General features: G+C 62.4%; 1 protein-coding gene across 2 annotated transcripts in view; it reads left to right on the top strand.

Moving 5' to 3' along the window:
- Nucleotides 1-22,198, top strand: part of BRD3 (bromodomain containing 3) — a 31,994-nt gene extending 9,796 nt beyond the window's left edge. Inside the window, exons 2-12 of one of the 2 annotated variants that reach the window (XM_047093767.1) lie at nt 3,515-3,839; nt 4,543-4,680; nt 5,379-5,472; nt 6,286-6,500; nt 8,384-8,755; nt 11,625-11,753; nt 13,793-13,984; nt 15,119-15,360; nt 18,749-19,041; nt 20,162-20,287; nt 21,984-22,198. In XM_047093767.1, the coding sequence (XP_046949723.1) occupies nt 3,627-3,839; nt 4,543-4,680; nt 5,379-5,472; nt 6,286-6,500; nt 8,384-8,755; nt 11,625-11,753; nt 13,793-13,984; nt 15,119-15,360; nt 18,749-19,041; nt 20,162-20,287; nt 21,984-22,099 (2,130 nt within the window). In that variant the 5' untranslated portion in view covers nt 3,515-3,626 and the 3' untranslated portion in view covers nt 22,100-22,198. Of the gene's footprint in view, nt 1-3,514; nt 3,840-4,542; nt 4,681-5,324; nt 5,473-6,285; nt 6,501-8,383; nt 8,756-11,624; nt 11,754-13,792; nt 13,985-15,118; nt 15,361-18,748; nt 19,042-20,161; nt 20,288-21,983 lie in introns of both variants that reach the window. The other variant, XM_047093766.1, reaches the window with a different exon arrangement.
- Nucleotides 22,199-24,584: the final 2,386 nt, after the last annotated feature.

Raw genomic sequence — 24,584 nt, 5'->3', positions numbered from 1 at the left:
AAAGCAGCTCCAGGCTCCGAGCTGTCGGCACAGAGCCCGACGTGGGGCTCACACTCAGGAACCGTGAGATCATGGCCTGAGCCGAAGTCGGACGCCTGACCGACCGAGGCACCCCAAGTTTTAATTTCTTTCTGGAAGCATCATTTGCTTCCTGGTCTCAGAACGCAGCCCTGATCCCACCCAGGGAGGCTGATGGATAGTGTGCCGGCTCCGTGTGCCTCCGGGCCGAGTGGCAGGAGCCATGCTCGCGTGCTCTGGGTCTTGTCCTGTGCTTTGCCCTGAGGGGTGGGCTGGGTCCGGGTAGCCTGGGTGTGGCCGGTGGGACCCCAGGGGCTGGCCACGCTGCTGGGTGCCACCCCGTACTTTGGGGTCAAGGTGGCCCTGGGGTTTCCCCTCCCGGGAGCTTGCTGGGCTGCTCAGCCCTTCCCCTGACCCCAGGTCCGCGGCCCCAGGCCTCGGAGGAGAAACGGGCGCTCCGAACGCTTGGCCGTGAACCGAGTGCAGGACTGGGGCTGGCTGGTGCTCGAGCGGTTTTTCGAAATAGAAATTTCTTTATGCTCTTCCCTTTGCAAAAGAAACGGGTTTTAAACACAACCTCCCTGTTCAGAAACCCAAGCAGAGGGTGAGAGCCCCCGTCCTCGCGGGCTGGTGTGCAGGTCCTTGCCCATCATCCGCCTCCCGGTGGGGGTTCCCACGGTGGCCTGTGGCTCTCCTTCGTCCTCGTCAGCGTCTGCGAGGCCACCGCCTGGCCCGGAGAAGTGTCCAGGGGGAAAGGCCAGGCCAGGCTTTCAGTGCGGCCCTGCTCGTCCTGGACCCGCCGTCCACCTGCGCTTTGAGCAGAGGTGACCGACGCCCAGGCCTCGGCTCCATCTCGAGGGGTGACGGTGTGCGTGCGCCTGCGGGGCTGCGGCCACTCGACGCTGCCCGCCGCGCCGGAGGGGATGACACCGGGTGCCTGTGCGGTTTTATGACCAGGACCAGGGGGCCTCTCCCTGAGTCCCCCTCCCTCCACGGGCCGCCTCCCAGGCATCAGGTATTGGAGGTGTGTGGCCCAAGTTCTCTGGCCGTCCCCTTGCCGGTCCAGCCTCCTCTGGAGAGGTGGGTCCTGGCACCTGGGCTGGAAGGGCTTGGGGGGGGTCCCCAGCCTCTTCTGCTCTGGCTGCCCTTCCTTCCTCCCCGTTGAGCTGGTGCCTGGGCTGCCGGGGAAGGAGGACCGGCTCCCGGGAGGCGTGAGAGGCCGAGGGCTGGGTGCTGTCACCCTCAGGTATTTGCAGCGGTCTGGGGGGGGGGGGGGCGGTGTCCCCGCCCGGGTTCAGTAGAGTGTTTGCAGGAAGGGGGAGGGCCCATCGCCGTGCACAGTCCCCACAGATCGTGGGGCATCATGGGCTGGACGGTGCTGGGCCCCTCCTGCGCGTCTCACCGGGCCCCTGAGCGGAGCTGGAGGCGGGCTTCACCTCGGGCCACCGTGGAAGGCCTCCTGTGGCCCGTAGTGACCGCTGACCTTCGGTGCAGGAGCTTCCGCGGCGCCGTCTGGGCCCCAGGTCGCGGCGGCTGCTGGTCTGCCCCTGGGCACTCCCCTGAAGGCAGGGTTGGGGACACGTTCCAGTGTTTGTGGCCGGTGCTGGCTCCCTGCTCAGCCACGGGTTTGGAGCAGCAGTGGTCGGAGGAGGGAGGGAGGGAGGCCTTGGGGCATTTCTCCGGTCTTGGTGGCCTCCTGAGCGTGTCCCTGCAGTGAGCAGTGCCCGTCTGTCCTCCTGCTTGGGGCGGGGGTGGTTGGCCCGTGTCCCCCCAGACCCCCAGATGGTGTTTTAGCCCCTGGCTGCATCCTGCTTGTTCCCTGGCTTCCTGGGCAGAGTGGCGGCGGCAGCAACAGCGGCCCCGGGTGGCCTGGGCCCACCCCCCTGCCAGATGCGATGCGCGGGGAGGGCTGGCGGCGAGGGGTTCACAGGGATCCCAGCAGGTGGCAGTGGTGCTCAGGCCAAGCGCGGGCTGACCTGCCAGGAGTGAGGGTGGGGCCGCAGGGTGTGAGCACGACCCAGGTTTGCGCCCGGCTCCCACACCTTTCTGGTGGTCAAGACCCACCCTCGTGGCCATTAGCATGAGCTGGCACGGCCACCCTCCCCGCTGAGCCGCTGGCGGGGGCCGAGGACACCATGCCGACCGTGCTGCTGCCCGGGCTTGGCGACCCGGAGGAGCGGGAGAGGCGCCAGCTCACCGCGGCAGTGCGTGGAAGGGGGGGCGGGGCTGTGGGCTCCCCAGGGTGCTGGGCGCGGCGCCTCGTGGTGGTGGTTCCGGGGTGTCCCTCGAATGCACCGCCGGTCTGCTTGGTGCGTCAGAGATGCCCCTGCTGTCTGAACCCTCTTCGCGCCGCTCGCGGTGGTTTGTAGCAGGTGCCCGTTACTCTGGCGTGAACACGCCCACGTGGCAGGTGGCCAGCTACCCACAGGGTGCTAACCAGCTCACAGAACTCCCCAGGTCTTAACCATCCGCTTTTGCAAGTTGTGGGCAGGGTGGCTGATCGCGGTCACCGACACGTGCCGTCCCAGTGCCGTCCCCCGGTGCTCCCCGGCCCCTCATGCAGAGGGCACTGCCACCCGGCCCCGACACGTCTGGATATTGTGACGGGGACTGGGACACACAGAAACCTGGAGTGTAGCAGGGCTCAGAAATGTGGCCCGGTGCTCTCATTCCACAGGCGGCCAACAGTCCACTCGTAAAGTAAACAGCCCATTCGCGAGTAAAAGCGGGCTGCCGGCTGGCCCCCGGGATATGTTGGGGCTCCGATGTCGGGGCCGGCCTGTGTGTTCTGGGGTGTAGTTAATCATCTTGGATTCCAGCCGTGAGCCTGGAGGGCATTCCTGAAAGTTGGCGGGGGGTGGGGGGAGGGAGGTCCACAGCAGCCCCTCATTTACTGAGAGAGGAGGGTGGGGGGTGCCCTCCCCCCGCCCTCCCGATTGGCCCCGGGGCCGGGCGTGTCATACCCCCGCCCGCCATCACAAACCAGCACCCGTTCTCGTGGTTACATCAGAACTTCGCTGCCCCGGGGGCCCAGCTCCACACCCCGTGCGTGGTTCCGCAAACGTCCTGCCTGCCCGGCTCGGCTCTGCGGGGTCGATGCTGTAGCTGTGTCTACGTGTGAATCATTCCCCCAAAGGTGCCACGGCCAAGAACAGTCAGAGTCCGCCCCCAGTAGGCAGGCAGTTGGTGGGCAGTGAGCCAGGAGCGGCCGCGTCCGGGGCCACCGCCTCCCACCGCTGCCGTGTGCCCGGACGGCCGCCTTCCCGCCCTTGCGTCGCCCGCGTGGCCAGGTGGCCCGTGTTCAGTTACCTCCCTGCCCCAGCCTGAGAGCCGTAGTTAGAGTGGTTGGGTGACAGGGGAGGGCTGGTTTGACCAGGGCGACAGTCGTGAGCAAGATGAATTGGCCTCACTGCGACCACGCGGGAGTCCGTGGGGCTGGGAGAGGCGGTGGGGCCTGGGTGACCGGCCCGTCTCTGCTGTACCTCCTCCCCCGTAGGTGCTGCCCAGCTGGGCCCAGAAATGGGACGTCAGGCCTCGGAAAGGAGCACAGTGGAAGCCAGGGCGTCCCCGAGCCGCTGCTGTGACGGCCAGTGAGCGAGCAGCGGAGGATGTCCACCACCGCGACGGTCGCCCCCACGGGGATCCCGGCGGCCCCGGGCCCTGTGAACCCGCCCCCGCCGGAGGTCTCCAACCCCACCAAGCCGGGCCGCAAGACCAACCAGCTACAGTACATGCAGAATGTGGTGGTGAAGACGCTCTGGAAGCACCAGTTCGCCTGGCCCTTCTACCAGCCCGTGGACGCCATCAAGCTCAACCTGCCTGTGAGTACCCGCTCATCCCTGCCCCCCTGCGGCCCCGTTCCTGGACGGACCGCCCCTCGGGCCGAGGCGGCGGTGGTGCCGGTCAGCCAGGCACAGCCCGTGGCCCTTGGTGACCAAGGAGCGGCGGTGGGAGTGGGAGGGCCGTGTCCCCGAGTGTAGGGAGCAGGGCACCGAGTGTAGAGACCTGAGCCCTACGGGCTGGAGAGGGCCGGAGCTTCCTCCTGTCCCGTGTACCCTCCTGGAGAGCGCTGCACCCGCCCCTGGGGGTCACGTTCCCGGGCGCGGGCCATCCATCCGATGGGTTTCCGTCTGGACCCAGGTAGAGAAACCCTGAGCGTTTGAAGGCGAAGCCCGGGGCCAGGAGTTGGTGGCCCGGCTCGGCACCGGCCTCCGGCAGACCCTTGGTTTGGAATCCGGGAAGGGGCGTGGCCCCGTCTCTAGAGAGCCGATCAGCTCTGGGGCCTGCTCCGGCCGCACAGTCGCGTGCGTCTCTAAGAGCCTCCCATGCAGGCAGAAGCCGTCGGGCGAGCGGCGTGGAGGGGTTTGCGGCTGGCCGGGCGCTCGCCCCACATCCTGCCTTTGACCCGGGCCTGGCGCCTGACTCACCTGAAGAGACTGCGCGGCGTGCAGTCGCTGTCCTCGGGAGCAGCGGAAAGGGCCACGCGGTGGGTGCTGGTGACGCCTCTGAAAATCTCTTTCCTAGGATTATCATAAGATAATAAAGAACCCGATGGACATGGGAACTATCAAGAAGAGACTAGAAAACAGTTATTATTGGAGCGCGAGCGAGTGTATGCAGGACTTCAACACCATGTTCACAAACTGTTACATTTATAACAAGGTAAGGGCGCACGTGGCCGCAAGAGGGCCCTCGGGGCCGGGCACGTCACCCCCTGGCCCTCCGCCCTTCTGGCCACCGTCCCCACTCAGGGTCCCACACGCTGCCCACACCGCCCCCCTCCCCCACCCTGGGGGAGGGGAGGTAAAAGCGGGAACAGCCTTTCCAGAAGGAGTTTAGGGGACCAAATGCTTCAAACCGTCCGCGCCCTCCGACCTAGACGCCCCTCCCGTAGAGATGCGGGCTCGCGTGTGTGCAGCCGCCCGAGACGGCGAGGACCCTGCACGATGAGGGAGCGTGTCCACACAGTGGTTTGCAGCGGGAAGAGTAGATTAGGGAAGGTCCACGGGACCCTACATTCGTGGGGGTTCCGCCGTTTTCAAGAGCGACGTGATTAAAGCAGAGACGAATTGAGTGGGAGCGGGTAGAAGGTTGTGTTTCCTCCACGTGATGGGCTGAAGGGTGGTTGTTACCCTTCCCGTCTCCACAGTGGGATGCGCCCCTTTGGCCTCCTCCCGCCTCCCGCCCTAGCAAATCTCTTAACAGATTCTCGAGTCGGTGTTTTCTTGAGCTACAACCAGCGATGTCTTTGGCGAACACGTGGTTCCTTTCCCGACAAGTGACCTTGGCTCCCCCTGTGTCTTCAGCCCACAGATGACATAGTGCTAATGGCCCAAGCCTTAGAGAAAATTTTTCTGCAGAAAGTGGCCCAGATGCCCCAGGAGGAAGTTGAATTATTACCCCCTGCTCCGAAGGGCAAAGGCCGGAAGCCGGCTGGCGGAACCCAGAGTGCAGGTAAAGGGGCGGACGGGCACGGTCCCTTTATCCTGACACCCCCCGGGGACTGACAGCAGCATTTCTCGTGCGGGTCCCTCGGCCCCTCTGAGCTCAGTTTCCCTGTCTGTCGAGTCGGGGCTGTCTGAGGTCCCGCCAGCCCTTGGTGGCCTGTTACTGTCTGCCTTCGAGCCTGCTGTTGTGGGGAGACTGTGGTCTTGCCATGTCCCCATCCTCTGAGACCACCTCTTCCAGCAGTCTGGACAGGAGGTCCTTGTGTCCCCCCAGGACTTTGCCTCTCTGGCCTGTGTTGCATTCTCTGTGACAGGAGAGGGGCTGTGCGCCCTGTCGAGAGGGCAGTGGGGATTAGCACTGGGAGCCTTGGGGGTCGTACCTGGCCGGAACCTGGAACCGAGGTGCGCCCTGATCGAGAGGCTGACGGGGGAGGCCGCAGTGGGTCCCCCACACCGCCGGCCATCACACTTCGCAGATGGGACCGTGGGTGGTTAAGGAGCTCCGCCTGGGTCTCTCAGCTGGTTAGAGGTGGAGTCTGAGTGAACCTCCGGTTTCGCGGTCCCACGCCCGGCCTTTCCTCCCAGGCTGCCCCTTGTCCAGCTTCCTCGTTGAGATTTTAGTCTCTGGCCAGAGGGAGAGCCTGGGGAGGTGTGTTCCGTGGAGGCAGCCAAGGTTCAGGGCCGGGGCCTGAGGGGGAAGGGCTCCCTGGCCCCGGAGTGCTCTGGCTGGAGGGGATGGTCCAGGAAGCTTCTAGAAGCTTCTAGAAGCTGGCTGGCAGGTAGAGCCTGGTGTGTTCAGCGTGCTTTCCTTGCCTTCAAGGTACGCAGCAAGTGGCGGCCGTGTCCTCTGTCACCCCAGCAGCCCCCTTTCAGAGCGTCCCCCCCGCCGTCTCCCAGACGCCCGTCATTGCCGCCACCCCTGTGCCAACCATTACTGCAAACATCACGTCGGTCCCCGTCCCCCCGGCCGCCGCCCCACCTCCTCCCTCGACGCCCATCATCCCCGTGGTCCCTCCCACACCGCCTGTCGTCAAGGTGAGCGTTCCTGGGGACGAGGTCAGCCGGCTGTCTGATGGCCAGGCCGGGGTTCCTGGATTCGGGCAGGTGTGGGGCGGGCCGGGGGGGGCGCACGGCCACCTGTCCCTGGGCACCGACTGCTCGTCGGGTGTTGGGTACACGTGACTTTGGTTCTCTCCGTGCTCCTGATGCAGACGGGGAGACCGAGGCTCGGGTGGCTTTAGGTCACACAGCTGGTGAGGGCAGGCTGTGCTGAACCCCCACTTCTCTGGCCCTGAAGGCTCGGTCTTCTCTGTGCAAGGGTCCTGTGGGAAGGTGTGGGGAGCAGCGTGGAGGGGCCCACAGCTCCCCCGCTCACGCTTGCATTTAGGGCAGTGGCCCGGGTGCGTCACGGGGGGCCTTGCACCCGCCCCTGCTGGCGTGAGCTCCGGCGCCATCCGTCCCCCCGGTGTGGCTGGCACTTCCGTGGCGGGGACCGTCCTGGCCGGGTCTGGGCTCAGAGCCGGCGCTCCCCGTGAGGTCTGGGGCAGGCCGCGTGCCGGACGCTGACGTGTGTCTTCCGTTTGCCCCTCACAGCGGCCCTCTGGGGCAGACAGTATTTCCCCCATCTTACAGATGAGGAAGCAGGCGCTCAGAGGGGTTAAGTGGCTCCCCCAAGGTAAAACGCCCCCTCCGTTGCTCTCCCTCCCCCGTGGTCTTCACCGCCTGCTCTTTCCCGGGCAGCGCCCGGCCAGGCTGCCGAGCACAGTGCCCGGCTGTTTTTGGAGCGTGTCCTGTTTGCCATGGCCAGATGAGCTCTCCGCCGGGCCTCTGTGGCACGCGCTTGGCGTCCTGTGGGTGCCCACGAGTGTCTGTGGACCGCCAGCTCGTGCCCCTGCCAGCCGGGGGGCAGTGGCTTGGCCGGGGCGGAGACCGTGGCGGCGCCCCAGGGAGCAGATCCCCGTGAGGCCGTCAGCCCGGGCGCTGCGGCTCCGAGGGGCGCCTCTGCCTGTCTGGGAGGTGGGGAGCTGGCCGAGCCGGTCTCGGGGACGCACTGAGCCCTGGCCGCAGCACACACCGTGATGCCCGTGGGCCCCCCGGCCCGGTGCCTGAAGAGACGCGCACGCCCCAGGACTCCCGGGCTTTAACAGGTTCTCCCTCACCGGGCACAGCCCCTGTGAGTGCCCTGCACACGCCTGCGAAAGGCTCTGTTGGCCGTTTTGACATTCCCTCTCCTCGGGGAAGAGAGCTCTCTGCGGCTCCCGCTGCCTTTGGGGTGAAAGTCCCGACTTGCCCAATCAGCCCCTGGGAGTCCTTGGTCCGAGACCCGCGGCTGCAACCCCGCCCTCCCCGCTCTTCCTGCCTCCGGGCCTCGGCCTGCTCCACCGTGGCTGCCCCTGGAGCCCCAGCTTTGAGGCCCTGATCTGGGGCTTTCCCACTGGCCTTTAAGAGCCGGGAATCCCGTTCATCTCTGCTGTCCCTTAGCCCGAGTCCCGCTTGGGGACGATCCGGGTCCTGGGGTCATCCTGGTCATGCTGGCCTCTGGAGCCAGCACGGCCCCCGAGGTCAGACAGACGCAGCTGAGTCGCACGTGACACCTCACGCTGCTGGGGTGTGACCGGAGCCTCGGAGGCCTGGGGGCAAACGGACAGGGCCCTCAGAGGGGCGGCTCGGGGGACGGTTTCTGAGTCCAGCCTCACCACTGCCAGCTGTGTGACCTTGGGCCTGAAACGTGGCCCCTCTGAGCCTCGGCGTCCCGTGTGCCGCGGGGGTGGGGGGCAGCGGGAGGACGGGTGTGGCTGTGCATGCGCGTGCGCGCGGTCGCTTTGCTCGGTGCCTGGCCGATAGCGCCCTGGGAGCGCGGCTGCAGCCACCCGCGTCCTCGTGCCCGGGGCTCACCGGTCGCGTCGTCGCTGTCGCAGAAAAAGGGTGTGAAGCGGAAAGCAGACACCACGACGCCCACCACGTCGGCCATCACCGCGAGCCGGAGCGAGTCGCCCCCGCCGCTGTCAGACCCCAAGCAGGCCAAGGTGGTGGCGCGGCGAGAGAGCGGGGGCCGCCCCATCAAGCCGCCCAAGAAGGACCTGGAGGACGGCGAGGTGCCGCAGCACGCGGGCAAGAAGGGCAAGCTGTCGGAGCACTTGCGGCACTGTGACAGCATCCTCAAGGAGATGCTGTCCAAGAAGCACGCGGCCTACGCCTGGCCCTTCTACAAGCCGGTGGACGCCGAGGCCCTAGAGCTGCACGACTACCATGACATCATCAAGCACCCGATGGACCTCAGCACCGTCAAGGTACGCGGACGCGGGGCCCGCTCAGGGCGGGGCTGGCGCGTTGACCGCTGGCCGCAGGGGTCCCGCGGGCCCGGGGGCGGGGGGGTGGGGAGGGAGGCGCGTTCTGTCTGCTGAGCCTGCGGCTTCGGGGTCCTCGTCCCGCTTGCACCCGGGTCTGCGCTCTCCTTCCCGTGTCCCGTGCCGGCGCGTCTGCGGTTTCCGTGACCTCAGCAAGGGGGCCCTTTCGGGCGACCCACGCCCTCACTGGCCAGACCGGGGCCTCGGAGTGGGGCAGGTGGCAGAGCTGAGACCGAGAGCCCGGGCCCCCCCCGCCCCCGGTTCCCGTGCCAGGGGCTCCGCCCGGGGCTTTCTCGGGTGTTGTGCCAGGCCAGGCCGGTGTTAAACAAGCAGAGACCGGGGAGAGAAAGTGCCCCGGGGGGCGGCCGCAGCCGAAGGGCAGCAGACCCAGGGCTGGCATGAGCTCCCAGGGGTCTTCCCTGAGCACACACAGGTGGGGTTCCTGACCCCCTGTCCCGATCGGGCTTGGGCCCCAGCACACCTGCCCCCCTCCCCCCGTCTCCGGCCTCAGAGAGCGCTCCGAGCCGGCCCGGTGTTGGCTCCCGAGGTTCCGAGGAACGCCCCTGGCAGTGGGGGACTGTAGGCCACCTCCTCTGCAGGCTGCCCGTGTGGCCCCAAGAGCCACCCCACAAAGGGGAGTGGTGGCGCCTTTGCACGGATAGGGTCTGGCCCTGGAACGGCTGGTCTCCGTCGTTCTGCCTCGTTTCCCAGTGTTGCCAGACGCGGGCAGAGTCTCCTTACCGGAGCCTCCTCCCCCGGGCGCGTGTGGGTTTCAGGCAGGACAGACCTGGCTGTCCGCCCCCCCCCCCCCGCCCCCCGCCCCACCTCGGTGGTGGCGCTTGGTGAAGCATTCGAGTGACCAAGCCTCTTCCTCAGATACCTTAGGTCCTGCCCCCACTGGGAACCTGGTAACCTTGGCTTTGGACGGTTCGTGACCAGCATGAGTCAGTACAAATGCAGGACGAACGCAAAGGTGCCAGCAAGGCAGAGGCCGGTGGAGAGCAGATCCCAGCTCTGTGGCTGCCTCCCTTCCCGGGGAAGATTGCTAGCCGTGCTTCAGATTCGTGCTTGGCCGAGGCCGGCTCGTGTCTAGCCAGTCTTGACTGTGGGGCGGCGGGAACACGCGCTCCCAGGTGCAGTTCTCGGAGGCCGAGCGCTCGCCTCGTGGAGGCTCTCTCCCTCCGTAGGGTCTGTGGGGTCCTGGCTCCAGGCTGACAGCAGGTGGCCGGCCCCCTCAGTCCCAGACAGGGCCGTCTGCCCGTCTCGTTCTCCCCATGCAGTGACCTGGCTGGGACTTGGGTTGGGGGCTCTGGGGCTGGGCCTTTTCGTCTGCACGCGCCGCTGCTGTTGAGAGGCCGGGAAGCTGAGGCTGGCCGGGTGGGTGAGTTGTGGGCGGAGCCAGGCCCGGAATCCAGGTCTTTGACTCTTCAAGCCTTGAGCTCGGCGGCAGAGCTCACGTCACCCAGATGCGGGCGTCGTTGACAACAGTGACACTCGTGCCCTTCTTAATCCCCAGAGCCTTGGGGGGCACGTGAGGCCGGACGCGAGCAGCCACACGTCCAGGCCACACAGCCGGGGAGAGGCTGAGTGGGAAGCGCTGAGGCTGTGGGGAGGGGGCCGCGTCCTGCGGGGACCTGGGCGGTTTGCTCTGGCGCTCCCCTTGAGAAACACCCATCATCCGGGAGCCCCCGAGGAGCCCCAGCCAGCCACCGACTCTCGTTGGGCCCCCAGTGCACTTAGGTTTAGCCTGTCTGTGCCTCAGCCCCGCCCAGGCGGCCAGCGGTCAAGTTAGCACCAGAGCCTGAAAATCGTACAGAAGTCAAGAGGGTCTCGGGTGCCCGTTTGTGCCCGGTAGCCGGGCCTCCCGCGGTAGGGAGGCTGTGCCGAGGGCTGGAGCCATGCAGCCTGGGTGCTGTCCGCAGCTCTGCAGCTGGTGGGAGACGGGGCATGTATCCAGGGCGCTAGAGAGGCCGAGGGTCCTGGAGTCGGGCTGCACTCAGCCCACCAGAGTCCGGGATTCTGTTAGTCTAGGCTCAAATGAGACAGGTGGTTGGGCCCTAACCTGTAGGGTCCCTCTGCAGTGGCACTCAACGCCCAGGGAAGAGGGGCAACCCTCGCCGACAGGAGGTCGCTGACTGATGATTTCTGCTTGGGCCTGGGGGAGCCAGGGAGCTCGCTCCCTCACCGAGTCTCCCCTCCATCTGCCCTGACTAGCAGCTTGTGCCCGTCCATGGTGGTGCCTCTGTGCTCGGCATACAGCCTGCCTGAGTCTCACCCCTGCCAGCCCCACCTTGTTCCACTGGGTCGGCCAGGACTGTCCGGTGCTGCTTGTGGGGGGGCCTCTGGGTCCTCAGAGAGGTGAAGTGAACGTCTCAGTCCATGACCTGAGGAGACCCCCCTCCCCCCTGCCCAGTGTTGGCAGTGACTTTTACCGGAAGCCCCTCGTCCCCCCTGAAGCTCCCCCCGTGAGGGATTTCACTGTGTATAATGTCACTCAATGTGTGGAAACCAGGGCAAGGAGAGCTTACGTGGCGGCTGCGGGAGCCAGGATGCCTCCTTTCCTTCCACCCAGGGCAGCGGCCTCTCTGGGGTGTTGTTCCAGGGGGTCCCAGAGCCCCCTCCCAAGCCCTTGAGTCCTGCTTCCTCCCTCCCTCCCTCTCTCTCTCTCTCTCTCTCTCTCTCTCTCTCTCTGTCTCTCTCTCTATTTATTGGGCTTGCTGCTGGCAGTGGTCCATGCAGGTGGGGCCTGGCGGGGAGTGGGGTTGCTGGGCGGGGGCAGCGCCCGTCACACCCTGTTGCTCATGTCTTACAGAAGAAGATGGACAGCCGCGAGTACCCAGACGCGCAGGGTTTCGCAGCTGACATCCGGTTAATGTTCTCCAATTGCTACAAGTACAACCCCCCAGACCACGAGGTGGTGGCCATGGCCAGGAAGCTCCAGGTAACCTGAGGCGCTCCCGGGCAGAGGGGCCTTCTGGGCACAGGTGGGACCCAGCCCAGGGTGGGCACTCGGGAAGGACATGGGCATCGCAGGGGACATCTGGCCAGGAATGCCGCGGGACACGTTTCTGCCCGGGGGCGGACAGGCGAGCCGCGGGCACACGCCCTCCGGGACGGGCGTGCGCTCCAGCTGGGCCGGGGAGGATGAGGGGGTGTCCGTTCTCCTGCAGCTCTCCTGCTCTCAGCTCCGTGCCTGGGGGTGTGGGGGGGGGGCCTCGCCGCGAGGCTGCCGGAGGTTGTATGTGATGGCTGTTTGCGTGGCCTTTTCTGACGCCGAAAGCGGTTTGTGGAAACGAGGTGTGGGAACCGTAGGGAAGGCGAGCCTGACCTTTGGTGCAGGGACTGTGTACCTGTGCTCTCACACCTCGCACGCACAGACGTGTGTGTGTGTGTACACGTGCATGCGTGGGATTTTTGGCCAAAGTCTGGGTGCTGCGCACACGTTTCTGCGGGGGCCAGTACGCTCCCTTGGTGATGGGCGCTGTTGCTTTCATGGTTAATAGCAGCGGAGTTTTAAATGTCGTGTAATTGGAACAGTATTTTGGAGGGAAGGGTAAAAATCGTGGACCTCTACTCTCTCTCTTCCAGCATTCCGTTTCTCCAGGACGCAGTATGTGTGTCGCGTGAGATGTTCCTAGTTTTTTGCTTAGAACGCTTTTTTCTGTTTGTCTTGCTCAGAACCCTTGACCACCCGAGACTCAGGGAGGGATGGGGGAGAAGCTGAGAAGCCGTCTTCGTGCCGCTGGGTCCTCCTGTGGGGGGGCCGTGCTGATGCGGGGGGGGGGGGGAATGCCCTCTGTGGACCGGCTCCCGCTGGGGAGGAGGGGGGAGTGGCCTTGGTGGTCCCAGAATGCCCGGAGAAAGCCCGCGGGGTCTGCGGTTTCGGTTTCGGTTTCGTACTGAGACCACGCCCGCTGTGCCTCGGAGCAGAGTTCCCCTCCGTGTTTGCTCTGTGATGCTTCTGAACCCGGTGCACCGGTTCAGCCTAATAAGGGAGCCAGGCGGCCCTGGTGGCAGGTCGGGTGTGCAAGCGGAGGCCGGAGGCCCCGCTTCTGTCCTGCAAAAGGTGGTTCTCGACAGCACAGCCACAGAGGCCGAGAGCCGTGCTTAGCGATGGCCGTTTAGCGCATGGGCTGGCACAGTGTGCGGGGGCAGCTCTGGGGTCCGCGCCCCTCCAGGCCACGTGCCAGAGCCCGGCCAGACCCTGGCTCTGCGCCTCTGTGTCTTTGGGGCGGTCTTCACCCCAGGAGGAGAGTCTGGGTCCAGAACCCGGAGCGGGTGCTTCTGGAGCTGGATGGCTCGTCACTGGGGTGGCATCTCATGTGAGTCATCTGGTGTGGATGCAGCCGGATGAGCTCTGCAGAGGGAGAGCTCCCACGTGGCTGCGCGCCCCCATCTGAAATGAACCTGGGCGGCCGGGAGAGGGGACCTGCGCTGGGAGGTGCTCCTGAGGGCCTGGGTCCTGCTCTGTGGGGGGCTTTTCGAAAGCCAACTTTGACAGGACAACTTTTTGGGGGCCTGAGTCGGAATGAGATGCGATGCTGCGGTAAAAACCCCAAGGTGACCCCAAGGGGGAAGTAAACCAGCCCCTAGACCCAGCAGCTGGGGGCCCCACAGAGGTCACAGGTCAGACAAAGGCAGGCACTCGGGCTGCTTTGCAGGGGGGGCAGCCTCGGAGAGCCTCAGACCCAGAGGCTGAAGGGAGGCACCGGTCTCCAGAAGGTTTGCGTGCTTGAGAAAGGGGGCTTTCGGACCAGTTCCTAGAAGGCTGTGTCCGTGGCTGGGGCCCCGTGGCGCCTGTCCCTGGACCTGCGCCCGGGGCCTGGATAGGTGGGGGGGCACCTTGGGGGGGGGGGCCTTCCAAGCAGCCGTGGGTGTTATCTCCGAGGGCATCTCAGGGGCCCTCGGGTGTGGGTCCCCCACCCCGAGGGGCCGCCTCGTGGGCGTCCAGGACCTCAGGCGGCCCCTGCTCTCCCACAGGACGTGTTTGAGATGCGGTTCGCCAAGATGCCGGACGAGCCCGCGGAGGCACCGGCGCTGCCCGCCCCTGCGGCCCCCGTGCTGAGCAAGGGCGCCGAGAGCAGCCGCAGCAGCGAGGAGAGCTCCTCGGACTCGGGCAGCTCGGACTCGGAGGAGGAGAGGGCCACCAGGCTGGCGGAGCTGCAGGAGCAGGTGCGGGCAGTCGTCTGTTCCGGGGGCCCCTCGGCCGCGCCCGCGGGTCGGGGTCACGCCCGCCTGGCTTGCGGTGGCCGTTCCGGGGGTCCCGGCGGACCCCGGGTGCCTCGCCCGCCGCGGAAGTGTCTGAGGGGGGCCGGCTCCCTGGCCGCTGCGGGGGTGAGGCGGCCCGAGAGCCGAGTGCAGGTGCCTCCGCGGTCACCACGGTGGGGCTGGCGTTGGACTTCGGCTTGAGCCTCGTTAGAGGCGACGCCACAGGGAAGGTGGCCCTGGGTGCAGCCACCGGGCAGCCTGGGATCCGCGAGGATCCGTTTCCTCCCCTGTGAGGTGCCGCTTACGGTGGCCCCTCGTGGCCCATGTTGGGGGGGGGTGTCTCTGAAACGAGATGGTAGCTGCTGGCGCTGGGTCAGTCTGTGCATCTGCCGAGTGGCCTCCCTGTGGCTTCTGAAGGAAGCTGTAGAAAACCTCCTTCGTGCAGACCAATAGACCTCTATCTAACAGGCCTCTATGTAGACTTGCCTTCATCTGGAAGATACCTGGTGAGAAGAACGTTAGCTACCATTTAAGGTTTTTTGTTTTGTTTTTTTAATGTTTATTTGTTTTTGAAAGAGAGAGAGAGAGAGAGAGAGCGAGAGCGAGCGAGCAGGGGAGGGGCACAGAATCGGAAGCAGGCTCCAGGCTCCGAGCTGTCAGCACAGAGCCCGACGCAGGGCTCGAACTCGTGAACCGTGAGATCATGACCTGAGTCAAAGTCGGAGGCTTAACCGACTGAGCCCCCCAGGCACCCTTGGCTACGATTTATCAGGTTGTCACTGTGCACCTGTCCTGGTCTGCACGTGTCACCAGGCTCACCTGCTGGCCTCCTGGCCACCCGTGAGCCTCGTTTCCGGTGAGGACGGCAAGGCAGCTCTTCTCCAGCCGTCACGGGGCAGTGAGGGCAGAGTGGAGCTCGATGCCACCTGCTCTGGGACCTGCCTGCCTTTCCACAGCAGGGTGTGGCCCCGGTGGCCCTGGCTCACCTCCCTGCAAGGTTGAGGTAGCTCAAAGGGCACCCCAAAGCCCTTGCCACCACCTGTGGCCCCCTTGGGCCAGCCGCAGGGCAGCCTTGCTCAGCCACCTGCTATCTTCCAGCTGAAGGCCGTGCACGAGCAGCTGGCCGCCCTGTCGCAGGCCCCAGTGAATAAGCCAAAGAGGAAGAAGGAGAAGAAGGAGAAGGAGAAGAAGAAGAAGGACAAGGACAAGGACAAGGACAAGGAGAGGCACAAGGCGAAGTCCGAGGACGACAAGAAGGCCAAGGTGGCCCCACCTGCCAAGCAGGCCCAACCGAAGAAGCCTCCCGCCAAGAAGGCCAGCAGCACGGCCGCGGCCAGCAGGTGGGCTGTAGTGCCTTCAGACCCCCTCGAGCCCAGTGCCCCACGTCCTAGGTGCTTGTGTGGTGGGCCAGGTGCTGGATCTGGGCCTTTGAGCCTTGGGGGCAAGTCCCGGTGATGCGGAGACTGGGCTCTCGTCATCCAGCGGGATGGGAGCTGGGTGGTCCTTGTCTCTCCCGCCTTTTGGGGAGACTAGGGGGACAGATGAGGCCCTTTTTGCGAAGACTGGGCTCTGGGGGGCCTTGCTCAGCAGTCCGTGCAGCTAGCCTCTCGATCTCGGGCACCATCTGGCACAGACCTTGGCATCTCCAGGCTTTGGGGATGTTTTCCTGATTTGATCCGGGGGCACTGCACCTTGGCAGAGATTCTGCTGTCTGGTCTGCCTACCTTCTGTCTTCCCTCTTGCCACACCAGCCACTGCCCTGAGGAGTGCCTACCCCTCCCCAGACAATGGGGACAGTGGAGGATGGGGGGAAGGCATGCCTCTCCCGCAAGGTAGAAGGAAGGCTTCCCAGAGGGGGGGTGACCGCTGTGCAAGAGCAGCAGTCTTGCAGCAACTCGGCAGCAGTCGGGTTACGGTTCCAAGGGTCAGGAACAGTGGGGACAAAGCCACGGAGCCCAGCAGAAGCGTTCTAGAGACTAGTGGGAATTAGGACGAGGTCGGCTCCACTGAGGAACAGAGACTGGGTCGGGAAGAGGAGTGGCTGAGGTGGGCCAGCTTTGTTGAGGCTTCTGGTTTCATTCCCTGAGCAAGTGAAGGGGAGTCAGGAAGTGTTGGAGCTAGAAGTGGTCAGATCCTGGTCCATGTGGAGAATGGGTCAGTGGGAGGCAGTAATGGGAGAAAGGACACCCCGGGAGGTTTTGTGGTTCTGCGGGCAAGAGGGGCCCGGGTGGCTGTGGAGGTGGGAGGCCAAAGGGACAGGCCGTGGTGCCTGGAAGCCAGAGGACAGAGGCGTGTGGACTCTGGCAGCTGGGTTGACGGCAGCATTGTCCAGAGGTGGTGGTGGGAATACTCGGGTTTTGCCCTTCCTCCCTCAGATTTTCTCGTACTCTCTGTCTGGATTTGGTGTCAGTATAACACTGGCCTCAAAAATGAGTTGGGAGGTGCTCTCTCTTATTTTCTGAGTAGATGTGTAGAGTTGGTGTTCATTCTTAAGTATTAAGTAGAACTCCCCAGCAAAAGCATCCAGGCCTGGAGTTTTCGTTGTTAGGTTTTTAACAACGAACCCAGTTATTTTTGTAGCTAGGGGACTAGTCAGCTTATCAGTTTCTTCTTGGCTGAGTTTTGGGGATTTGTGCCTTTTGACACATTGCTCCTTTCCCCGAATTGTGGAATTTATGGGCATTGGTTTGTTTGCTGTGTGCCTTGGTTATCCTCGTAACATCTGTGGGGTCTGTAGTGATGCGTCCTTTCTTTTATTCCTGGTGGTGGTAATTTGTGTCTTTTTTCTCAGTGAATGTGGAGATTGACTGATTTGTTTTATTGGCCGTAGAAACAACTAGCTTTTAACGTCATTGGTTTTTGTCTGCTTTCGCTTCCTTTTGTTTATGGTCTTATTTTTATTTCCTTTGCTTGCTTTGGACTTAATTTGCTCTCTTGAATTAGGAACTTAGGTTTATTGATTTGAGATCTTTTGTAATGGAAGCATTTAGTAACAATTATTAATTTCTATCTAAACACTATTTCAGCTGTACTCTATAAATTTGATACATGATTTTATTTGGTTCAAAATACCTTCTGATTTCCCTTCAGACTTCCTCTTTGACCACAGGATATTTAGACGTGTTAATTTCCAAGTAACTAGAGATTCTTTGGACATTTTTCTGTTACTAGTTTCTGGTTTAATTCCATTAGGGTCTGAGAACATACTTTGTGTGATCTCAGTACTTTTGAGTTTGTTCAGATTTATTTTATGGCCAAGATTTGGCGATGTTCCACGTGGACTTGCATATGTGTTCTCCCGCTTTTGGGTCTAGTGTTGCCTAAATGTCAGGGGGGAAAGAAGACAAAAACATGTCAGTTGGGTTAATTTGGTTGATGGTGGTGTTGGTCTTCTCTCTTCTTGCTGATTTGTTGCATTAATTAATGTGAGGGAGAGAATCGTTGGGTCCCCAGCCGTAATCGTGGATGTGTCTGCCTCCTTTGGTTCTACCGGTTTTGCTTCATGTATTTTGAGGCTTGGATTTAAAAAATTTTTTTTTTCAACGTTTATTTATTTTTGGGACAGAGAGAGACAGAGCATGAACGGGGGAGGGGCAGAGAGAGAGGGAGACACAGAATCGGAAACAGGCTCCAGGCTCCGAGCCATCAGCCCAGAGCCCGACGCGGGGCTCGAACTCACGGACCGCGAGATCGTGACCTGGCTGAAGTCGGACGCTTAACCGACTGTGCCACCCAGGCGCCCTGAGGCTTGGATTTTAGACACATGCACGCTGAGGACCGTGATGTCTTCTCGGTCACTTGATCCCTTTACCATGTGCTGTTTCTTCCTGACGATACTCCTTTTTCTGAAGTCTCCTCTGTCTGATGCTAATACACCCACTGCAGCTCAGCTTTCTTTTGGTTAGCCTTTGATTCCCCCATTTCTTTACTCTTAACCTGGTTCCGTCACTGTATTTAAAATGGGGCTTGTGGACCACACGCAAGTCGGGTCTTGTTTCTTATCCAGCCTGACTTTGCTTTTCTTTTAGGTGGTGTCTTTAGACCATTTATGTTTAATGTAGTAATTGTTACAGTTGCATTTTGGTCTGCCATTCCGTGTCTTCTGTCATCCCTCTGGTTTTTACTCCTCTGTCTCCGTTCCTGTCTCCTTTTGGATTATGGCAGTATGGAGGTCAGTTTTTGACCTGCCGAATTTGAGATGAATTTGAGATGCCTGTGGGGTGTTGAAGGGAGCTGGCCACTGTAGTCCTTTCCTGGCTCAGGCTTGGAGCACCTTCTGCTGGAACAGGGTGTTCTGTATCCCTGCAGGTACACATGCAGCCCTCAGCCCACCTGGCTTCTCTGCCTGGGGCACCACTTTGGGCTTGCTCCTTGGTAAAAGAGCCTGGTTCTGGAGAGGAAGAAGGCCAGACAGAATGTGGGCAAGGGGCTGGGCTTCAGGGGGGCTGGAGGCTCCACGGGGTGGGGGTGGGGGTAGGGACATGGGGCAGGGCCTCCACGGGGGCTGGGGGAACAGGGGTAGGGGCTCCATGAGGCTGGGGGGACAAGGGGCAGAGGGGATGAGGCTGGGGCTTCATGGGGGTGGGGGGACGGGGGGCAGGGGGGCAGGAGACAGGAGGATGGGGCAGGGGCTCCACGGGGGCTGGGAGGACAGAGGCAGGGGCTCCACATGGTCAGCGGGACGGGACAGGGGCTCTGTGCCACGGTGTTCTTTGCCGTGTCCCTCAGGCAGCCCAAGAAGGGCGGCAAGCAGGCGTCGGCCTCCTACGACTCGGAGGAGGAGGAAGAGGGCTTGCCCATGAGCTACGACGAGAAGCGCCAGCTCAGCCTGGACATCAACCGGCTGCCCGGGGAGAAGCTGGGCCGGGTGGTGCACATTATCCAGTCCCGGGAGCCCTCACTCAGGGACTCCAACCCTGACGAGATAGAGATTGACTTTGAGACTCTGAAACCCACCACGTTGCGGGAACTAGAGAGATACGTCAAGTCTTGTTTACAGAAAAAGCAAAGGAAGCCATTCTGTAAGTTGTGGGGGCAGAGCACCCTGCTTGCCATCTCTGTCCTCCTCCCCCCTGCCTCCCCCGCTTCCCTCTTCTGTAGGCCCGGTGGGGGCGGGGGGGGGGGAAGCTAGGAAGTGGGGTGGGTCACTCTCCTCCCCCCCTTCCCGCCATGTGCCCCAAAGACAGGTGCTGATGGCTCAGCCGGGCCCTCCTCCCCTGCCCTTGGGCAGGTGGGCGGCACGTGCACGCCTTGGCGGTCACAGGGACAGGCAGGACCCCTGGGTCGGTCCTGAGCCTCCTGCATTCGAGTGCCAGCTAAGGCCTTCGCCACAAGCCTCCCTGAGGCTCCGTTTGGAGCAGGGCTGCAGGGGACCTCTCGATGGTCCCCCTGCCGGGGCAGACCAGTTTCCTCTTACTGGGAGCTGAGGGTCCAGAGGCCTCCCAGGACGCACATTGGCACCGGACGGGGACGAGGCACTGCCTGGGGCAGCGGGTGCTGGGGAGTGAGGGAAAGGACAGGCCCGAGGAGGCAGGAGCACTGGGCAGCGCCTGGCCCCAGGGAACAGCCAGCGTGCGCCTACACCTGCGTGTGGCCCGCTCATCGGGCTTTCTCCCTCACTCTGAGGGGTCGGTTGCTTCCCCCTGGACGGAGTCACGTGACCCCCGCAGTCACGCACTTTGGGCCCTCGGTAAGTTCCCCTTGGACTCCGAGGTGGCGGCACAGGCGTGCGGGGCGGCCGAGCCGAGGGAGAGCTGCGCCCGTGAGGAGAACTGTGAGTTGGAGGGTCAGCGTTCAGGTCTCGACTCTGCCCTCCGCACGGGGGACGGTGTCGCCAAGCGGCACGCGCCCGTCTGTGCGCCGTGTGGAGTGGGGATGGCGTGAGGTTTGCAGAAAAGGCTGTGCCTGTGGCGAGGGAACAGCGCATGCGGGCCGGGGTCCGTGTCCCGGCCGGGAGCTCGGGCGGTGGCCTTGCGGGGGAGGGGGTGGGGGGGGGGCAGGCACAGCTCGTGAGCATCCGGGAGGGGGGGTGCTGGCTGGCACCTGGAGGCCGCCCTGCCGAGGGCCGGGTGCGGCCTTGGCCCCAGGGGTGGCTGCCCGCCCTCGCCCCGCCCCGCCTCTCAGCTCCGTGCTCTTCTGCAGCCACAAGCGGGAAGAAGCAGGCGGCCAAGTCGAAGGAGGAGTTAGCTCAGGAAAAGAAGAAGGAGTTAGAGAGGCGGCTGCAGGATGTCAGCGGACAGCTGAACAACAAGAAGCCTGCCAAGAAAGGTACCTGTGCGTGGGCCACGCTGCTGCCGAGGCGTGGGGTCCCCCGGCGGCCCCTGCTGCTGCTGGCGAGTGGGGAGGGTCGGCGATAGGGCAGTGGCCGGCGGACCCAGGCTTCGGTCTGCGGCGCCACCGGCTCAGGGGCAGTGTGTCCTTAGGTGAAGCTCTCGATCTCTTGAACCCCCGAGTCCCTTGCCTGTAAACTGGGGACCCCGGTCCTGCAGGGAGGTTGAGCAGATGGGAGGCATGGGTGGAAGCGCCCCAGGCCAGGACCCCCGGAGAGGACTCTGTGGAAGGGCCTCACTGTGGTCTTTGGGGGTAGACCCCGTGGCTTGAGAGGGACTGGGGTCCTGGCCCCTGGCAACGGGCTTTCTTCCCGGCTGCCCCTGGCCAGGCCCTGTGCTTTGTGGACCGCGGAGCCTTATTTTAGGTGAGCAGGTGATTTGACTCGTTGTCTCTTTCCTCTGGAGCCTGTACGAAAGGGCAGATAATTTTCTCCCAGCCCCGGGGATGGTGGCGCCCAGGTGGTGATCAGAGTCGGGGTCCCATCTGCACGATAGTGTGGCGGCTGGCTGCCGCCGCCTTGCCGAGTCCTGCTTGCCCTGCCTGCTCCCTCTGAAGCCTGGGAGGGTCCCCTGGATCGCCCCTGGGAAGGGCAGAGTAGGCGGCACGTGACTGGTGGATATCTTTATACTGCTGACCTCCCCCCACGCCCCGTCAGATTCCTAGCAGATCGCACCTGTGTTTTCTAGACTCAAGTATATTTAGTTTTGTTGACCTCTGAGCTAGTTTTACTCCCACTTCTGACACCAAGTGTGTGGGCTTCTGCTCACACTGACTCTGCAGTGCCAGCTGTGGGTGGGGTCCAGCCATCCAGTTCGGTCCTGACACTGTTTACGTAGGGTTCGCTCAGACCCCAGTGGTGGGGGGTCCACCCCCAAAGACCGCCCTTCTCTTAGATGCCAGGTGCAAGTCCTGGGCCTGCCTTACCACCGACCTGTCAACTGGGGTTCCCGTGACCCTCTGCTCGGATTTGATAATTTGCTAGAATGGCTCGCAGAACTCAGGAAAGTGCTTTATTTACTGTGTCGTTTATTGTAAAGGGCACAACTCAGGAACAGCCGAAGGGGAGGGGTGCACAGGGCGAGGCGTGGCAGGGGTGAGGGCGTGGAGCTTCCCTCCCCTCGCTGGAGCCTCCCCGCCCCTCCGCCCGTCCGCCAACCTGGAAGCTCTGGGGAGCGAGAACATTTTAGCGCTCCACCTCCCCTGCCCTCCCTTCCCCGGAGTTAGGGGCCAGGGGATGGAAGTTCCCAGCCCCCTCCACATGGTTTTCCTGGGGACCAGCTGTACCCTGAGTCGCTCATGAGCATAAACTCGGGTGTGATGTAAAGGGGGCTCCGTGCAAATAACCAAAGACGTCCCCGTCCGGGGATTCCAAGGATTTTAGGAGCTCTGTGCCCAGAACCCGGACAGAGGCCGAGCGCATCTCTTACCGTACCGTGATCTCATTAACGCGGTCATTCTTTTCAGCAAACATTCGTTAATACTGCCCGAGCTTCGGGGTGAAGAAATGGGTGGGTCGAGGCACGGGACGTGGCGGTGTGACGCCGGTGGACGTTCCGGAAGGGCTCGCCCGGCGGGTGCGGGGGTGCGTGGGGGTGCGCGGGGGGGCGCCTCTCACCTGCCGCGTCTCCCTCAGAGAAAGCGGGCTCCGCGCCCTCGGGAGGGCCGTCCCGGCTCAGCAGCAGCAGCTCGTCCGCGTCCGGGAGCAGCAGTTCCAGCGGATCCAGCTCCGACAGCAGCGACTCGGAATGAGCTCTGGACTCACGGAACGGCACAAGACCAGCGACGTCGCACACGCCCCAACTCTGCAGTGTTCCCTTCTATGGTTAATATACTACTTTCGTTCCATGGTGTGCGGGCTTTCTTCTTAACTCAGTGTTATGGTAGCTTCCAGTTTTTGCTTTCATAGGTCAGAGGTCTTTCTCGCGGGTACGTGAGGCTTTATGAGACGGTGCGACTCTGCATAAAGTCTTTGTAACCGAACTCGGTTGCTTGGAGATGGTAACTTCGAACGCTGACCTGACAGCCGTAGAAAAAACATGCCAGATGCGGTCTGAGGTTTCTTGCGAAACGCCTCTCTTACGCCCCACCTGGTCTCTAGCTCCGGAACGCGTTGTTGCAAAGGAAGTTTCTCTGGATGGTACTGTATGGAAAGCGGTCAGCTTGGCAAACAGGCGCTGTCTTTGTCCTTTGGGCCCCGAGCTCAGCCTCGCGGCTGGGGTCGCCTCCTTCTGGGGGCGCGGAGAACAGCCAGCCTGGCGCGGGCTTCGGGGGCCCCGTCCAGCTCCAGGCAGGGCTTCTGCAGGGGCGGGGAGAGAGGCAGGCGGGCGCGGAGAGGAGGGGTGTCCGGGGCTCCCGGAAGGGAACACGGGGGCTGCGTGTGCAGCTCGTAGGTTTCCATACACTGAAACTTTTACCTCAACTTAAGAAAAAAAAACAAAACGACGAAAAACAAAAAAAAAAGATTAAAAAGACAAAAAATAAATAAAAAAATAAAAGGAGACCTTTTTGTAAGGTTCAGCAGTTTTCTACGAAAGCCCAGCCCGACGTGTGTCCCCAACTCATCAGCTGCCGCACACCCTGGAACCGTTTCCCCAACTTCATGTATATATGAATACTTTATTTATTAACATCATTGGTCATTTTTTTAAAAAAAAGAAAAGAAAAACAAAACTGCAAAAGAAATGCATTAAAAAAAAAAATCGCAGAAGTGCAGGCCTCGTCAGTGGTTGGCAGGAGAACCCCGGACTCCGGCCTGCAGGTGCTCGTGCCCCACCGCCCGCGCCGGCCCCCCTCCCGGCTCCGCTGGGGTTCCGCGTCTGTTCTTCGTGTGTGTGTGTGTGTGTGTGTGTGTGTGTGTGTGTGTGAGAGAGAGAGAGAGAGAGAGAGAGAGAGACGTTTGCAGACGTACAGACAACTTCCAGCTGCAGCACACCCCCAGTTTTTATTTTGTTGAGTTCTTTTGTATTCGCCTCTGGTCTCTTTAGGACTGTTTTAAAAGAAATCAATTTAGGGAACCCCAGTTATATAATATAAACTTTGTAATCTGAGAGAAAAAAAAATGTATAGTAAATCTAAGTCTTGATTTTTAACTTTCTATTGTAAAAAAAATAATAATAATAATATACAGAGTTTAACAGAAGGTTATGTTTTGGTTTTGTTTCTTCCAGAGGCCGCCCTGCGGCCTTTGAGTACAGGGACGCCCCGCCCCACACTGCCTGCCTGAGCTCTGAGCGTGTGGCTTAGGCCAAGAGTGCCAGGGGTCAGCCGTCCGGGTCCCCAGACGGGGCACCCCTCACCTCCCAGCCCCCAGGGCAGGGGCTCGCCCTGGCTGGGCTCCTCTCTCCAGGGGTGAAAGACCCCCAACTCCCCCCGGCCGCAGGAGGGTTCGCTCCCCAAGACCACACAGGGCATTTTCCCATTAGCACAGAAATGACTGACACAGGGCATTCTCCCAGGCCTCCCTGCGAGGACTTCCTGGAGGCGGGTGCTGGGGGCGGAGCTGCGGGTGGCCTGGCCTTTGGTCTGGTGGCACGTTTCCAGGCAGACGAGGGGACTAGTCCTCAGTATCCTAATAGGGGGGCAGTTTTTTTAAATCATAAAATGCATTCAGATTCCACCGGCCCTTACGGTCACGGATGCCCTTGGTGGATGTGGAACTCTGACTGACGGGGCAGTGGATGGGTTACCATTTTTCTTACTGCTGGTGATTCTGACGCTAGGTGAGTTTTGAGCCAGTTAAACTTTTAATCACGTTTTGTTTATAATGAAAATATATGTGGATTTTAAACTTGCCATTTTTTAAAGTTACCCTTGTTTTTCAAAGGTGTTTTCTAAGCAGATCTTTAATGGAATATTTAAACTAGGACTTTAAGGAATTAATACATGACACGATGGATGGGTCTTAAAGCAGGATCTCTCTGGCAACGCACGGCGAGCGCACCTCCGGGTGACGAACGGACCCCGAACAGAGGGTGCCGAGAGTTGCACGGGGCCAAGGGGGGGCTCCCCGGGAGCACCTGTCCAGCCGCAGAGGCGGCGAGGGGCCTGTGTGAGCCGGTAGGTCGGGGAGCCCGGGCTCCTCACACAGCGGACGCGTTTCCGAGCCCTTCAGTACCCGCCGGCTCTGCAGGAGACCGGGTTCTGGAACACCTCTGCCCCTCTCGCCCCGGGAAGAGGCTGCTGGCCGCGATGGCACGGAGGGCTGCTGTCCATCCGGAACAGTCGTAGGCTGTCG

Source organism: Lynx rufus, unplaced genomic scaffold, assembly GCF_022079265.1.
Source record: "Lynx rufus isolate CCGP_SWC_20201006 ecotype Redwood Valley unplaced genomic scaffold, mLynRuf1.p SCAF_36, whole genome shotgun sequence".
NCBI lineage: Eukaryota > Metazoa > Chordata > Mammalia > Carnivora > Felidae > Lynx > Lynx rufus.
The sequence above is the reverse complement of the archived record's forward strand: the minus strand, read 5'-3'. Positions and strand labels throughout refer to the sequence as shown.